The sequence below is a fragment of the Benincasa hispida genome, chromosome 6 (assembly GCF_009727055.1).
Source record: "Benincasa hispida cultivar B227 chromosome 6, ASM972705v1, whole genome shotgun sequence".
NCBI lineage: Eukaryota > Viridiplantae > Streptophyta > Magnoliopsida > Cucurbitales > Cucurbitaceae > Benincasa > Benincasa hispida.
This window is the reverse complement of record NC_052354.1, coordinates 34,961,465-34,979,307: the sequence shown is the minus strand read 5'-3', so window position 1 is coordinate 34,979,307 and position 17,843 is coordinate 34,961,465. Positions and strand designations below refer to the sequence as shown.

General features: G+C 30.2%; 1 protein-coding gene across 1 annotated transcript; it reads left to right on the top strand.

Moving 5' to 3' along the window:
• The first annotated feature begins 706 nt into the window (after positions 1–706).
• Positions 707–10,908, top strand: LOC120079607 (transcription factor bHLH35-like). The gene is given in 6 exon segments (XM_039033834.1): positions 707–888; positions 967–1,132; positions 5,472–5,711; positions 5,786–5,906; positions 5,909–5,952; positions 10,661–10,908. Coding segments are annotated over 6 exon segments (735 nt in total). The 5' UTR covers positions 707–814; the 3' UTR covers positions 10,751–10,908.
• The last annotated feature ends 6,935 nt before the right edge of the window (positions 10,909–17,843 follow it).

Here is a 17,843-nt window from a genome sequence, read left to right as displayed (position 1 = left end):
ATTAAATGCTCATGTTTAATGTCCATTGGCCATATGTCATACCCCTATTACCCCAAATATTGTCCTGTGTCTCAAAATTGTACACTGTTAGTGTCCATGTAATATACCTCATACTTGTCAAAATGTCTATAAATAGTGATGTTTGATGGGCTTTAAAAAATACACATTGGACAAAATAAAAAAGATTGGAGAAAGTAGAGAAATCCATCATTTTTATTTTATTTACTTATATTATTTATTTATATTATATATTTATATATTTTATTTTAATATTTTACTTTATTGATATCTATATGTTGAATGTGCTTCTCAAATTTATAAGATTTTTTTTTAAAAAAATTGTAATTAAATTGTGGAGTGGAGGAATCGAATCTCAAACCTCGAAGTCGATAGTACAAACAAATTTACAATAGTATTGTTATATTGTATTTATTGCATTTATGGAAAAGAAGGGCGTGACGGTCGGACCATTCCTCGTTGACCGTAACAGACAATGAAACGAGCGTTTAAATAATTATGCGGTTATCTCCCACGCGCCATCAACCGCGAGTAGATCATGTCCACTCAGCTTCGAACACGTCAAAACGGTCTTCAAATTTTGAACGGTCCAGATCTTTCCCAGAAGCATCAAACTGCAACCCACGTGGGTTTTTTTTAAAATAAATAAATTATTTATTCAATTAATAATAAACTCGGGGCACTCGTTTTCGCCCTTATAAGACACCTCCCAATTTCAGCAACTCTTTCCTGCAAAGCCACTCTCCTCCTCTCCATCGCCGCCGTATCCTCCGGCCGTCCGTCCGATTCGCCGCCGATGGAGAACATTCTCGACGAGTATCGGTATTACTGGGAAACGAATATGTTCCTGCAGACGGAAGAATTCGACAGGTTGTTTCTCCATTTCTCTTTTTAATTTGGCTCTCTGTTCCTAATTTTGATTGAAATTGACGAAGATAGCAATTGCAGTTGGGGATTGGATGAAGCATTTTACGGTTCTTACGATTCGAGCTCGCCGGACGGAACGTTATCATCGTTAGAAGCGTCGAAGAACATCTTATCAGAGAGGAATCGGAGGAAGAAGCTCAACGATAGGCTTCTTGCTCTCAGAGCTGTGGTCCCTAATATCACCAAAGTAAGTCAATTCATTTTTTTAATTAATTATTTTTTTTATTATAATATTTTTCTTAATGAGACTCTAAAATACAGTTAATCACTCAAAATTAAGGGAAATTATTTCAAATAGTAAAATTGAAAATATTTACAAAATATAATAAAATTTTGAAACTATGAATTATAGACGTTGATAGACAGTGATAGACTCCTATCAATATCTAACAATGTTACTAATAGACATTGATAGCAGCGTCTATCATTGATAGTTCTAAAATTTTAATATATTTTATAAATATTTTGATTCATTTTATTATATTTAAAAAAAGTCAAAAATTAATCTAATTTTACACTTTTAAATATATTTTTATACGGTTAAAATTAACTTTAAATTATTAAAACTATTATAAAATGATCTTAAAATTGTTAAAAATGATTTTAATTGTTTCAGAAATCGAGAAAGGTATTATGATTTCTTATTATTTTAGAATTGTTTTAGAAAAAAATTGTTTTTTATCTTTAATAAAATCCGAGGAAAGATTGAATGAATTTTATCCTTAATAAAATATGAGGAAAGCAATTCAACTTATTATTTATTTAGGTTATTATTATTATTAGTTTAAATACTACTTTAATCTCTATATTTTTAGTTTTAGTTTATTTTGGTTTCTGTATTTTTAAAATGTTCATTTTTAGTTTTTATACTTTTAATTTTAATTCATTTTAGTTTATGTACTTTCAAAATATTCATTTAATCCTTGTACTTTAAAAAACAACTATTTTGATCTCTTCATTTTTATTTTTATTTCAATTTTATGGGATTAAAATAACTACTTTTAAAAGTTCAATAACCAAAATGAATCGAAAGTGAAAATATAAGAATTGAACTAAATATTTTGAAAGTACCAAGATCAAAGTGAATTAAAATTGACCGCATAAGGATCAAAATAAATATTATAAATATATAAGAACTAAAATTAAAAAAAAAATGGTTGTTTTTAAATATAGAAAAATGGATCAAAATATTTATAAAATATAATAAAATTTTAGAACTATCAATGATAGATGTTGATAGACACTAATAAACTTCTATCCTTGTCTATCAGTACATTAATAGATATTGAGAGAAGTCTATCAGTGTCGATCAACGTCTATCATTGATAGTTATAAAATTTTACCATATCTTATAAATAATTTAAAAAATTTTACCATTTCAAATAATTTTCCTAAAAAAAGAAAAGTAGTATTTAAACCTCTTAGTGTTATTATTAGAAAATATCTAATCTCGATTCTCTCACCAATCAACTCGTTCCCTGGGGATTTGCGTATTTATTAAAGCAATTATAAATTCTGGGGATTTTAAACAAATAAAATAATGCTTTTCTATATTTTTTTTGGATAAATATGCAATCATTTCACACATTCAAATCAAATCAACACGAGATTTTAAATCATTTAGTCATTTATTTAATACATTTTGTAACAGCATGCATATTAAATTGAAAAAATTGGGTGAGTTGTTGAAAGGAAACAAAATTTAATCATTTTGAAGAAGATCTAGTAGAATAATATTAATAATTTTTTTCTTATGTGTACATAAGTGAATGTAGTAATGTCAAATTATTTTGAGAACTATACTTACTTTTGATAATAAGAAAATCGAATTTAAATATAATTTACGAAACAAAATAATCATTTTCATTAAAAAAAAAAAAAAAAATAGTACCATTTACAATTGCAAGTATTAAACTCAAAATAATAATAATAATCATAACAATAAAATAAATGATGAAATAATGTGTTTAAATCCTAGTTTTATTCAATACTCACTTTTTTTTCTTTAAGACTAAGTTATTGTGTTAATTTTATATAAATTAATATGAAAATTATTTCGAAAATTTAACTATTTCTTTCAAATTTATATGACTTTGTTTCTCGAGACAAGGAAGTTCAAATTTGCTTAACTATAATTGTTGTACTAATCGAACATATCTAACGATTACATCTCTAAAAAATTTGTGTATGTATATTTGTGGTATCTATAAATATATATAGAGAAGAGAGAGAAAGACACTTTTTTATGCTCAATTTTTATTTTAATATTTTAAGGAATTTTTTTTTTTTATGTTACACATTCAGTACTTAAGTTTTGAATTTGGTTTTAATTTAGTCTTTAGACTTTAGAATATTACACTTTTACCTTTAATATTTAAGTTTTGTTTCAATTTTGTCCCTAGATTTCAAGATTTATACTTTTAATCTCGATTATTCACTGAATACTCATTTTTCGCCTTTAATGTTAATGTATGTTAATAAATTTAAAATAATTAAGATATTTCTAATTGATTAAATTTCACTATTTTTCATTAGGTATAAAATTTCACTTCATAATTATTTTAAATTAATTAAGAGACATTGTCGTTAATGATCGAAAACAAGTATTTAATGAAAAATTGAAGTTAAAAATATAAAATCTTGAAATCTAGGGACTGAATTGAAATAAAATTCAAATATCAAGGGTAAAATTATAACATTTTTGAAACTTAGAGACTAAATTAAAATCAAACTCAAAATTTAATGAAAAATGTTACATTTTAAAATTCACGGACGAAATAAAAATAAGATCCAAAATTTAAAGATCAAAATGATATTTTTCTTCTATTTTAAAAGAACAAAATTTAAAATAGAATAAAATAAACGTAAATGGTAAGTATTTAGTTTTAGACTTCAAATTCTGAATTTAAAGATGATTTAAATCATTCATTATTTTGTTTATTATCTATTTGTCCAAATATTACGAGAAAGAAATAGTGATCACGACAAACTCACAAACAATCATTGGAGCAGTACGTACGTTTTGTTTTGTTTTGTTTTCTTTTTTTGTTTTTTTGTTTTTTTTTTCCAATTCAACTATTATCTTTTTTGAATAACAATTCAATTATTAATTGAGACAAAATATGTCATTTAAAAAAAATAAAAAAATAAAATATTACAATGTGGAGATTCACTTCTAACTTATTCGTCCAAAGTTTAATTTAATTCCAAATATTACACTATTTTTAATAGTTTAAAATTCATTTTATAATTTTTTTTTCTTTCATACACAACCATATCCTGGAGCAACATCGATCTAACTTATATATTTTGTGAACGTGAGAGATTTATAAAGTCGAAAAATGATAAATTTCGCAATTTTAAAGTTGATGTCTATTTGGTCTCGACTTTTATAATTATAAATTTAGGATGTATTTGTTTTAAGTGTTTGAGTGCTTGACAACTACTCAAAATTAAATGTTTGATAACTATTTAAAATAACCTACATATTTTCAAATTGTACTTTAAAACCTTTTTTTTCCTTGCTCTTCGAACTTTCATTTTTTTTTTTAAGACTTAAACATTGCTTCGGTTCTCGTATCTTTCTTCTATTTTTAAATTGTTTATTTTAATCACCATATGTTTAAAAAGTACATTTTGGTCCTTGTACTTTTAATAACTTTGGTTCATTTGCGTCTTGTACTTTCAAAAAATGGTTATTTTGGTTCATATAATTTCATTTTTATTTCTTTTTTTAATGAATTTAAATGGTCACTTTTTTGAAATTTCATGAACCAAATAAACCAAACTTGAAAGTTTATTGATTATTTGATATGTGAAAATTGTTTCCAGATTCTGTGATCTAAACCGTACAAATTTCGAAAACAATATTTTTGTATTTTCAATGTATTTAGATTTTCAATTTGAAAATTTAAACTATAAAATTATATTGAAAAAGATAAAAACATTAACAAATATAGTAAATTATGTAATTTTACCAAATAATAGTTATAGAAAAATTTTAACATAGTGCAAGTTCATAATTAAATTATAATAGTTTATATTCAACTTAATATTTAATTATTAACTATAATTAATTTATGATTTATAATTATATTATCAAAACTCATTTTGAATCCCTGTTGAAATTGGATCTAATTTCTAAATTTACTGTCAAATACATATATGAACATAAAATACAATTATATTTTCATTAGTTTTTTTTTCGAATTACTTGCCAAATAAATTCCTACTAGACACATTCGAAAGTGTAAAACAAACTCACAAATTCAAGGAAAACGAAAATGAGATAGGAGAGTGAAAAATGGTATTTATCATTTGAGGTGAAAAAAAAGTAGGTTAAAATCACTTTTGGTTCTTGTAAACTTCAATTGATAACGATTAAGTCTATGTAGTTTTAAATTAAATTTAGTTTTTCTTTTACCATTTAGAAAAATGATTTTTAACCAAAGTAAAAAAAAAAAAAAAAGGTAAGAAAAATGGTAAGAGTTTATAATTTGAAGTATTTGGTGTAAATAACAACGCAGATGGACAAGGCGTCGATAATAAAAGACGCGATCGAGTACATTCAAGAGCTCCGAGCGCAAGAGAAGAGAATCGAATCGGAGATTTCAGACCTCGAATCAGGCAAAATCAATAACACAGCAACAAATGACGACGACGACGGCGGAAACGGCAATCGAATCTCTAGGAAGAGGAGAACGAAGAATTGTAATCGGCGAGTAGAAGAGAAGTCGCCGTCGTCATTCCCGATCGAAATTCTCGATGTAAGAATTTTGAATTTCTAGGGCTTTTTTTTTGTTCTTGAAAAATTGAATGAAATTTCGAAATTGTTAAGCAGTTGAACGTGAATTACATGGGGGAGAAGACGATGGTAGTGAGTATGACATGTGAAAGAAGAAACGACGCCATATTGAAAGTTTGTCAAGTGATTGAATCGCTGAAACTCAAGATTATTGCGGCCTCACCGTCGTTGCCAACAGGCTTCTCAACACGCTCTTCCTTGAGGTTCCATTCCTTTTCTCTTTTTACTTTTCGCTTTCTATGTTCTTTTTATTTCTTTTCAATAATCAATCATCAAAGGCATCAATAAATGATTGTGATTTTGATGGGTAAATTTCCGAAAAATTTTAATAGTCCATAGTGTTGTACGAAAAATTATAAGCCATGGATATATAAGTAAGGACAATTATCTCCATTGGTATGAGGCATTTTGAGTAGTTCTAAAAGTAAAAGTAATATCACATATTGTGAAAATAGCTGGATGGATATTGTCCAGGTCGTTGACACTCTCAAGTGGTATAAGTGCCATGTCGGTAGAATCCTCTAAACAAAAATGTATAGTGGAATCTTGAAAGTAATATGGTGTGATCCATTGTCGAGATAGTTGGAGGGTGGTTGTATCGACATGCTTTCACAAATAGATAGGATCTAGTAATATTAATGTATGGTTCATGAATATTTATAGAAATTAATTTATAGTGTGAAAAAATAAAATATAATACTTACCAAGTTGATTTTGGGATGAGTTGCATCTAATTCATGCTTTTCTTCTTTTATACATAAAGGAAAAAAATAAATAAATAACTACCACATTACAGTTGTTTATTTGATAGTTGCTTGAGTTTTACATCTAAATATTTTTCTTTTAGAAGTACTTTCCACACACTACGTTTTGTGGGTTTCTTGGTCTGTCTATTTGGATTTTATTAATATATGTGGAGGCAAGTAAAGAGAATGATTGGATTCGAATTAAGTAGTTATTGGAGACAAAAGTATCCAATTCAATAGTTATTTGTGTCCCTCTTCAGGTCGAAACTGTCCTTTTCTTCTCATTAAAATTAGTTCCCAAAGGAGGAAAAAAAAAAAAAAAAAACAATAATGGTAGGTGAAGAATCGCCTTCAAATTTGTAGGATGTGTCTTATCCAATTAGGTATGTTTAGATTAATTGAAAAAAAAATTTTCAGTGATTGTTAGTAAGGTAAAAGAAAAAGGAAGAAAAGTTTAACCTTTGGTTAGATAAACTACTTACCATTTAAGTTAAATTATAGAAAACATCATTGGTGTACTTTGTACTTAATTTCAATAATATTCTTAAGTTTTCAAAAAAAAATTTAAAATGCCCATGTTATTGTTGATATATGGACATAAATACTTATCTATACCATTAAACTTTGTATCGTTTCGATAATATCTATTGATTTTGCAAAGTTATATTAATATTCTCAATCTTTTTTAAAAAAATTTAAAAGATGTCGTTATAACATATGTGGCCAAAAACTGTTGATTTAGATCAAACTCCTTTTTCTCTCGCTCATTTGTTTCAATCTATAGCCTGACAATCTTCCACATTTACCTTCTCTCTCTCTCTCTTGCTCGTTACTCTCTTAATCCCCTTCTTCCCTTCTCCAATCTCTAAATCTACTAAATAAATAGAGGGGCTATGTGATTTTTGAGCATGCTCAAATATAGATATATGTAATTTCTACACCCAAACAACCAATCTCGTTGAAGTTGGTTTGAGTTGAGAAAGAACCAATTTGAAACGATGTAGACATTTTTATTTTCAAATTGATTTAGACATTCTTATTTTCCACTAGGTGAACCAATTTGAAACGATTTAGACATTCTTATTGGGTGGTTTTTTTGGAAACTTTCATAGAAAACATGTGAGTGAGAACAAAACATGTTGAAAGGACCCCTATGGCTTGTGGGAATAGTTTTCACTCTTAAAAGAAGTTCAAGACAAGTAAGAATGACGTTGCCATTTGATTTGAATCCTAACCTTGATTTTTGGCTTGGGGCATTACAATGTTATTCCCTATGAATTTGATAATGCTCATGTATTCTTTCTTTTCCTCTCATTGGTTGACTTCATAATTATGACCCAAATAAATTCATAGGTATTTTTAATAACTTAGTAAAGACTTATTTAGGTGAGTTTTACCATTGTTAGCCTATATTTAATCTTTTAAACTCACACACCAATTAAAGTAGAAATCTCTCCAATCTCATTAATTTCAACAAAAATGTGGTTGGACACACAAAACGAAGCCTAATTAAGTCATCACATTTGAATTCTTATATATATTTTTATTATTATTGCTAAGGTTATTTGAGCTCCATGACTTAGATTTGTGGATAGGGAAGTGAACAATAATGATAGGGCGCCATGGAAGTACTATTTAGTATTGGTCTTGTTCTGTCTTATCCCATCTCCGACCCCCATTTACTGTGTTATCTAGTCTTTAATGACCAAGTGTTTCCAACCACAGCGACCAGGCCCTTCATTAATTGTAGTCTTTTCTACAATTATCACTACTCACACAATACACACAAATTTTATAACTAGAGTCGAGAATTAGAACACTCACGAGACAGAGACAAACACATATTAATACCATTTGGCCATAAACAGTTGAACAAATAAGTCTAGTTGAAGTGCAGGTTTATGAAACTATGCGAAAGAAATGGATTTGGGAGGAATTTGTTTGTGGGGGGTATTGTCGAAACCTGTGGGTTTTTGTCTAATAAACTCCGAAATTGATAAATTTGGGATGCTAAGTTGGTTATTAGAGTTTATGAGTTATAGTACTCTATGTTTGACGTGTACACTATTTTAGTATGTATTGTTGGTGCAGATTGCTTTAGTTTAAATAGAAAATAATGAACATTATAACAAAGAGGGGAAGAGAATAGTAGGAAATAATAAACATTTTAACGAAAAATAATTTAAAATAATAATTGTGTAATTAATTATAGGTTATAATAGTTGGAAATCCAACCATTATAATTGAAATCCTAAAAATAGAGTGTGGGTTACTCTATTAAGTTGAAGTTGAGGGCTCAATAATCCTAAAGGAAGTATTTGGCCACCGGTTTATAAGTTCAACAATGTTCACTATTGAAATTTACATATTTATCAAGTAATTTCATCTTCTTCTTCCCCCTCATCGTTTCCTAATTCGGGACTAACAATTTTGCATCCCAAACATATATTTCCTAACTTCAACTTATTAACTCTAGATTTTAAAACTTAACTCAATACTTCAAACAGCTCCAAACATCTCCTAAAAAAACACGAAATATTCAAATTTAGGTTTTAACTATATTAAGACTATGGTAGTAAACTATAGAGAATCTACACTATAGAATGTGCTAGAGGGATTATTTTTGGTGAGATCAATTACTAATATCTTTGAAGTTAAAAAAAAAAAAAAAACCCGGTATCAATAGTTGAGATTCTGTTTAGGTATTTCGTTTTTAGTTTTTGGTTTTTGAAAATTAAATTTATTTTCTCTTATTTTTTATAGTGATTTTGAAAATTAAGCCTATATCATCTATAATTTTTGCCATGATTTTTATATTTCTCAAGTACAATGATTGAATTCTTAGCCAAATTTCAAAAATAAAAACAAAGTTTTGAAAACTATTTTTTTTAGATATCAAAATTTGACTTAGTTTTTTAAACCATTGGTGAATGGTAGATAATAAATGAAGAAATTTGGAGGAGAAAGTAGTATCCATAGCTTTAACTTTAAAAAACAAAAATAAAAAATAAAATGATTACCAAATGAAATCTAAATTATTATCGAATGGAGTTTTAGCTTTTTATATTTCTAAAAAATGGAAATAAAATTTAGGCAGGTAGCATTAGTTGAAAAACAAAACGAGAGAGAGAGAATTTGTGGACATGCTAGCAGAGCAGAGGATGGGATAATGTCAAATTTGTCAAAAGGTACAATTGTGCCAGGATGATGCTTGTCTCACGATAGACCCAACTAAAAGGTATAAACAAAATCAGATTAAATCTATCATTGAAAAAAATTGAAGAATCCGAATCCAAAGGTCTCAACCTTTTTTACTTGGCTTCTTTTTATGGTTTAAGTTCTTTTAAATCATTGAGTTCAAATATTTTTGTGACCTCCTTTCGTGTGTCATCTTTAGTAACAATGACGCTCTATATATTTCTCTAATATCATGACATTATTTATTTTGGTCATAAATGATTTTGTTTTTTTTTTCTTTCACTTAAAATATTTCATATTATTAGAATTAGTTCTTCTTTTCTTTTTCTAGAGAAGGAAACCTAAGGTTGGAGTACACCTGAACATCTCCACTAATTGAATACCTTCTTAGTATTCTCGTTATCTTTTAAGTTATTTTTACTTATATACTATAGATCTTCGTCTTATTGAGAGTCAGTGTGCGACTTTGATCATAGGTAATATATTAGTCAAAATATTGTTCAATTTATTAGTTATAGTTACTCAATTGGATAGTTTTTAGTCTTGAATGTATAACTTTTATTATCAAAAGGGATGAAAATTATTTTCTTTTTCCAATTTCTTCTATTACACCGTATAGATTTTTTTTTGGACAACTTGTATGGATTTTATTACAACACCATTTTCTGGTGTTAATAAATTATAATATATGAAATAAAATGTAAAATATTAAACTTAGTGATAGCATAAATTGAAAGAACTTTCTTTTTTTTATGGTAACTTATATGAGTATGGTTCAACATCGGTTCGAATCTTCTCACAAATTTTTCTATTGTATTATTGACGAAAATGTTAGTACGGTACAAATTTTTGTATTGTGTTATTGATGAAAATGTTAGTACGACTTTTGATGTCACGTGTTTAATAATATGAAAAATATTGGTTATTTTTATTTTTATTTATATATATTTTTTATTTTTTTTTACAGGCAGAGAGAGCAGAGGAAGAGGAACTTAAGATAAAAATAGAAACAGCAATTGCAGCAATTAGTGATCAACAAAATCCTATGAGCATTTGATAAATCCCATAGGACTTCTTTTGTGGCTCAACTTTGTCATCTAATTATTTTTTCTATTAGAGTTGTTTCTCTTTGTTCTCTCTCTCTAGCTCTTTTTCTTTTGGAAAAGAAATCATAAAAAATATTCTCTTCCTCACCCAATCAAAGAAATAAAAGAGAGAGCAAAATTGAATAATAATTTTAGAGAGAGAAATGGTGAAAATGATTGTTTTGTTATTGAAACATAGAACACTTGAAGCGACACTAAATTATACATGTTTGAATTATTGTTTTTTTTTAGAAAAATACAACTAGGAAAATAATTGAGATCTCATGGGAAAATGACATTTTTTTTGGGGGGCAAAAATACAAAAACGACATTTAAGAAAGGTGACAATTAATTAATAATAATTTGTTTTATTGACACAAAATCCACTAAAACAAAACAAAGGTTAAGGACAAGTCGAACCAACAAGCTACGTAGCCGTGACGGAAAGGGGTTAGTCTAGAATACCATCCAAAATTGCACAAGCCTCTGTCGAGAGAGCCGAAGTGGATCTTGGTCTAAATCCTTGCATAGCGGCAATCGCACAATCATGAGGATCTTTTAACAAGAATTCCAATGCCACACCTAGCATCATTTGGAACTCAGGAAGCATCAACCCTAAACGGACCACCTAGGAACCTCACCCATAGAAATCGTAGGGATAATGTTGAACCGAGCTATAAGATTATTATGATTACAATTCAAAAGAAAACAGCAGTAAGATTAAACAAAAAAATTTAATGTAGAAGAGGAAGAACAGAAAGAGTAGGCAACACAGAAATTATAGTGGTTCAGTCTCTAAATGAGATTTACGTTCATTGTGAAAGCTCTCTCAAACTTCTTTACTGATATTCAAGAAAAAATTATAGAGGATTTCTCAGGAGTTGAAGAAAGATAGAGTAATGCTCTCAACAACAAATAAAATACTAAATAAAAAAAATACCCAGCGCTTCAGAGTTGATACTAAATTTTCTCACACCCCTGTAAGCTTGCTCAACAAGTTTATTTAAATACCAGAAAAACCCTTCAGCTGGGCCCTCTTTACGCAAATCTCCCTATAAGGATGAACGGATTCAGGTGATTTTAAAACAATCAACCAATCCCTTGAAGCCTTCTGTAACAACTTTTGTGGAGGAATATTCCTTTTTCCAGCTCAACTGTAACCAGCTCAAAAAATGGGCTTTAGTAATAATAATCTTACTCTTTTCCTGCAGGCGACAAAGAGTATAACAAGCCCAAAACAGGAGTCCAAAGAAATAAGCTGGAAAAAAGCAGGCCCAATAAAGATAAATGGGCCTAGATGTATTAAGCTAGCAATAATACAATAATTCTTCACCTTGCTACATAATACATCAATAAAAGAAGTATTTCAAGACCTTTCCAAAATACAATTTGTTCACAAAGAACCAACTTTGAGAGCCTTCAAACAGCTCTCAAGTTTATGTGCTGGTAGAGATTTTGTCAAAGCATCAGCTGCATTTCTAGAGGATGAAATCTTCTCAATCCTTACTTTTCCTTCTGCAATAATATATCTTATGAAATGAAACCGAACATATATATGTTTGGTTATTTCATGATAAGTCTGATTTTTTTGACAAAAAACAACACTTTGGCTATCACAAAAGATAACTAAATCATCCTTTAAGCAATTTTGAAATTCTTCTGCTAATTCGTTAAGCCAAATTGCCTCTTTAAATGCTTCAGTAAGTGCCATATATTCAGCTTCTGTGGTTGATAAAGTAACCACTGATTGTAAGGATGATTTCCAACTCATTGTGTTTCCAAAAACTTGAAAACTAAACCAGATAATGTCCTTCTTTCATCTTTATCTGTTGCATAAACTGTATCCACAAAACCTATAAGAATATTTTGATTAATTAAGTGTTTAGTATATAACATCCCATATGATACAATTCCTTTAACATATCTAAGAACCCATTTGACTACTTGCCAATGATATCTCCCTGGATCAACCATATATCTACTAACAATACTTAAACAATGAGCAAGATCTGGTCTAGTATAGACCATAAGATACATGAGACTTCCTACAACGTTAACATATGGAACGACTTGCATTTGATCTCTTTCATCATCATTCTGAGGGACATGCTCAAGAGATAGCTTAAAGTGAGATGCAAGAGGTGTTGTAACTGATTTAGATTCATTCATTCTAAATCTTGTTAGCATCTTATGGCACTATGTTTCTTGTGAGAGTTTCATAGTACAAATACATCTATTTCTATCAATACTTATTCCTAGTATTTTCTTTGCAGGTCCAAGATCTTTCATATCAAAAGCACCTTTTAATTCACCTTTTAGCTTATTCACTTGTCTATCTACACTTGCAACTAGCACATCATCAACATATAACAATAGGAAAACTGAATGTCTTCCTACTTCATGTCTAAAGTACACACAATGATCCAACATACTTCTTTTAAAGCCACAAGACAACATAAATGAATCAAACTTAAGGTACCATTGCCCAGGAGCTTGCTTTAGACCATATAAGGATTTCTTAGGGAGACATACCTTGTTTCAGTTCCTTCTGAATATAGATAATTTTTGATAACTCTCCATGTAAGAATGCTGTTTTGACATCCAGCTAGTCCAACTCCATTTTGTACTCAGTAAACATTGATAATAGCATTCTAATGGAGGTGTGTCTCACTACAAGTGAGAATATTTCATTGTATTCTACCCCTTCTTTCTGATTGAATCCTTTAGCAACAAGCCTTCGTTTAAACCTTAGTGAATCTTTATTTTGAATATCATGTTTGAGCTTGTATATCCATTTACATCCAAGCAATTTCTGCTTACAAGGTTTATCAACCAATACCCAAGTTTTATTTTTAATCAAGGAATCCATTTCTTCTTGCATTGCTTGCTGCCATTTGGCACTATCTTTTGAGTTTACAACCTCTTCAAAGGTTAGTGGTTCATTATCAGCATCTTCCAGCTTAGTGCATAATGCATAATGAACTATATCAACATCTGCATACCTGGAAGGTGGCCTGATCTGCCTCCTTCATCTGTCTCTTGCCTGAGTATATGACTGGAGATATTCTTTTTGTGTGGTTTTTGTTTGAGCAGTCTCCATTTGAGAGTTATCTTCTATATTTGCCTAATTTTCAAATTCATTTGAAGTATGATTTGGTACTTCAAATTGAATGTAGGTTTCAGATACAACCTCTGGAGTTTCTGCAGTTTTGTTTTCTTTACTTGTCAATGCCATCTTTGTCTCATTAACATTACATCCATACTAATGATGCATTTCTCTTGTCCTTTTTCAACACACCACAGTTTGTAGCCTTTTACACCTTGAGGATAACCAAGAAATAAATACTTCTTTGCACGGTTATCTAACTTTCCCCTCCTTGGAATGTGCATAAGCAACACATCCAAAAATCTTCAAGTTAGATAAATCAGGAAGATATCCTGTCCATTTTTCCATGGGAGTTTTAAACTCTATAGCTAAGGAAGGACTTCTATTAACAAGGTAAGTGGCAAAAAATTCCTTGGTAACTTAGCATTTGACATAAGACATTTTACCTTTTCTAGCAGTGTACGGTTCATCCTTTCAGCCAGGCCATTTTGCTAGGGTGTTTGTTTTACTATAAGATGCCTCTGAATTCCATCTCTCTCACATAGGAGCTTGAATTCATTACTCAAGAATTCCAAGCCATTTTCTGTTCTCAATGACTTCAACTTCTTCTTAGATTGATTCTTAACTAGATTCTTCCATTCAACAAATTTCCTATAGGTTTCAACTTTGCTTTTCAATAGGTCGGTCTAGCTTTGCTTTTCAACAGGAAGGTTCATACCTTTCTTGAGTAATCATTAATAATAGAGAGGAAAAACCGAACCCCACCCATTGTAGAAGTTTGTTAAGACCCCATAGATCAGCATGCACATATTCTAAAATAGATTTAGATGTGTGCAACCCTTTACTAAAAGAAAATCTGGTTTATTTGCCATAGATGCAATGTTCACATATACCCAAGTTGATTTATGATGTAGTCCCTAACAAGCCTTGTTTGAAGAGATATTTTAAACCACTTTCACTGATGTGCACCAAGCTCTGATGCCATATTCTTGCTTCTGTATGATGTTTCTGTGAAGTAACAGATGTGGAGCCAACAACAATGTTTCCCTCTAAAACATGTAGTCCATGTTGGATCTTACCCCTCAACTTCACCATCACTCCTTTTATGACTTTTATGGTACCATTCTCAAGTCTACAGGAGTATTGTTGTGGTGTAAATAGATGCATTAATCTTGAAGTTAACAAGACTATGCGGTAACGATTGTGTGCAAACAATCTCAAGGGTCATGTGCTTATCACAATTTTTCTCGTTAGTAAGCCAAGTGTAATCTAACAATGAGTATCTTAGGTTGACCTAAGGTCGAACACGGGGATTTGATGCGATAGTGTTGAAAGATAGTAAATCATGCGATGATGTCAAAAGATGCATTGATTTGGTGAAGCGATAATAAAAATGCGTTAATAAAACGTTAAGTCTCGAAAAGCTTGATAAATGCAAAGGTAAATAGATGAGTGATGCGGCAAACTAATGAACAAAATCTATGAAGATGGACGGGCTAGGGGGAAGGCTGTATATAAATCAATAAACCACACTAAAGATACTATCATGGTTCCTACTTCCAATTGAAGCACACCTCTCGGTGGTTACCTCATTGGTCATATTTCTATGATGTGAAAAAGGAAGTGTTGTGGAACGCAAGGTTATTTTTATCTTTAGAAGTACTTCTTACTTTGCTTAACAGGTTCTATCATCTTTCTCTTTCAAGAAGTTGATCATCATACTCATCCTTGCTTTTACAGGTGAGTATACTTTACAACATATGTTAAGCAAATACGATAGTGTCCTAATATGTGGATTAAATCATGAATTAACCTTCCCCCTTACCCTAAGGGTTTAATGACTCATGCGTGAAGAAATGAAAGATGGATGAACATGGATAAGAAAAGAGATGAACATGGCAATAATTTTAAGATAGTAAATAGTTCAAATACAAATTAGCTAATGTCTTAGCTAATGATGTTTTACAACACGATAATATAGATAAAATGGAATGGTTATGCAATCTGTGTCAATCTCTTGACACAAAAGATTGATGGTGAAATGTTGCCGGCTTGATGTGACGAGTGGAATGGAGTGGTGAACTTCCTTCTCAGGTTGATTCTCCAGTGGCCTTCTATATAGGGATTGAAAATTTTGGAATAGAAGGTTCCCTACAAAGTTAGGCTTTCTCCGATCTTATCCGCCTTCCTACTTTGAAATGCTAAGGCTCTATTTATAGAGCTATGCACTTGTCTATCTTAAAACCCTTGCTCTGATTAGTTGCTATCATTTGTTGAGGTAGGTGAGAATGTCAGTGTTGCATCATAGTCAACGATCAGGACGTGCATCAGAATATCTATTGTACGATTTCAGAAATCCCGAGGCATGCGTTGTTTTGAGTATTTCTTTTGAAGGATTAGTGCATGCGATGATTCCGGTTTTCCTGCAAAACACAAACTTTGGCACACTTTGCCCATGAATGTGGTCAGCAGATGTGTTTTAAGTATCTTAGTACAACTTTGGTTTTTTTGTATAAACTTAACCATGACTGGCACATTTTCTTCCTTTTATTGTCGCATAGTCTAAAAATGGAGCACAAATAACTTGTATTTCTACAAGTTATCAAGTACCTTGTAGAGTCAAAAACTCCAAGAGAAATAAGGTTTCTCCTTAAGTCAGAAACCTACCTTATTGAGGTAAGTTCTCTAATCTGTCCATCAAACATCCTTATCTACACTGTTTTTATTCCTTCAACACTACATTCTTGATGGTTTCCTAGAAGAACTTTTCCTCCATTTAACTCCTTGAAATTCTGAAACCAGTCCCGATTTGGACTCATATGAAATGAACATCTGGAGTTAAGAATCCATTATGATTTGAACTTGCCATCAGAAACAGTAAGAACTTCAGCATCTTGGTAGTTTTCTATCACATTAACATTTTCAATGTCATCCTCTTTTTTAATTTCATTCTTCCTTTTTTTTTTTTCCAGCTCAAAATAATTCCTCCTAATGTGACCTTCTTTATGGCAATAGAAGTACTTCTTAACTTTTTTTTGAGACTTTGATCTTCTACAGTTTGTTTTTTTGTTCGATTTCTTCTCTGACCTTCCCCTTACCATTAAGGCTTTAGGTACTTTCCCTTTAGCCTTCCTCAGTTCTACGTCTCTTGATCTTGATGTATTTAAAACAATATCCATCGTGAGACTATCTCTATCATACTTAATAGCCATTTTAATTTCATTGTAAGATTCAGGCAGAGAATTCAACAATATTATGGCCTTATTTTCATTAGACAGAGCCGGATAGACGACTGTCAATCAAAAGCTCAAAAAGGAAGTGAAGGATCAGTTCCCCCATGCAAAATGTTCCACTGATTAGGCAGGGACATGATTCGAACTTGCAGTGAAATCTGCTATTTCTTTGTATGCTTTTGTTTTGGCACCAGCGTCAAAGGCACGAGAAAAGAAAGCCCTTTCTCACCTTTCCTTCAACAATAATCAATATGAAAGCAAACAACAGTAAGATTAAACAAAAAAAAAAAATTTAATGTAGAAGAGGAAGAGCAGAAAGAATAGGCAACACAAAAAATATAGTGGTTCAATCTCTAAATGAGATTTATATCCACTGTGAAAGATCTCTCAAACTTCTTTACTAATATTCAAGAAAAATTAGAGAGAATATTTCAAGAGTTGAAGAAATACAGAGTAATGCTCTGAACAACAAATAAAACACTAAAAATAAAATTGAAAAAGAAAAAGTGGAAAAAAATAACGGTAATAGTAAAAACCAAATAAGTATGGTTTACCTACATACTTTTGGGCGGAAGCCGTTAACACCGTTTGTTATGTTTTAAATAGAGTTTTAATTAGACATTCTTTGGATAAAACTCCTTATGAACTTTGGCATAACAAAATTCCAAATATTGGGTATTTCAAAGGGATTTCTAGCGGACTAAGCATATTGATATTGACATCAAC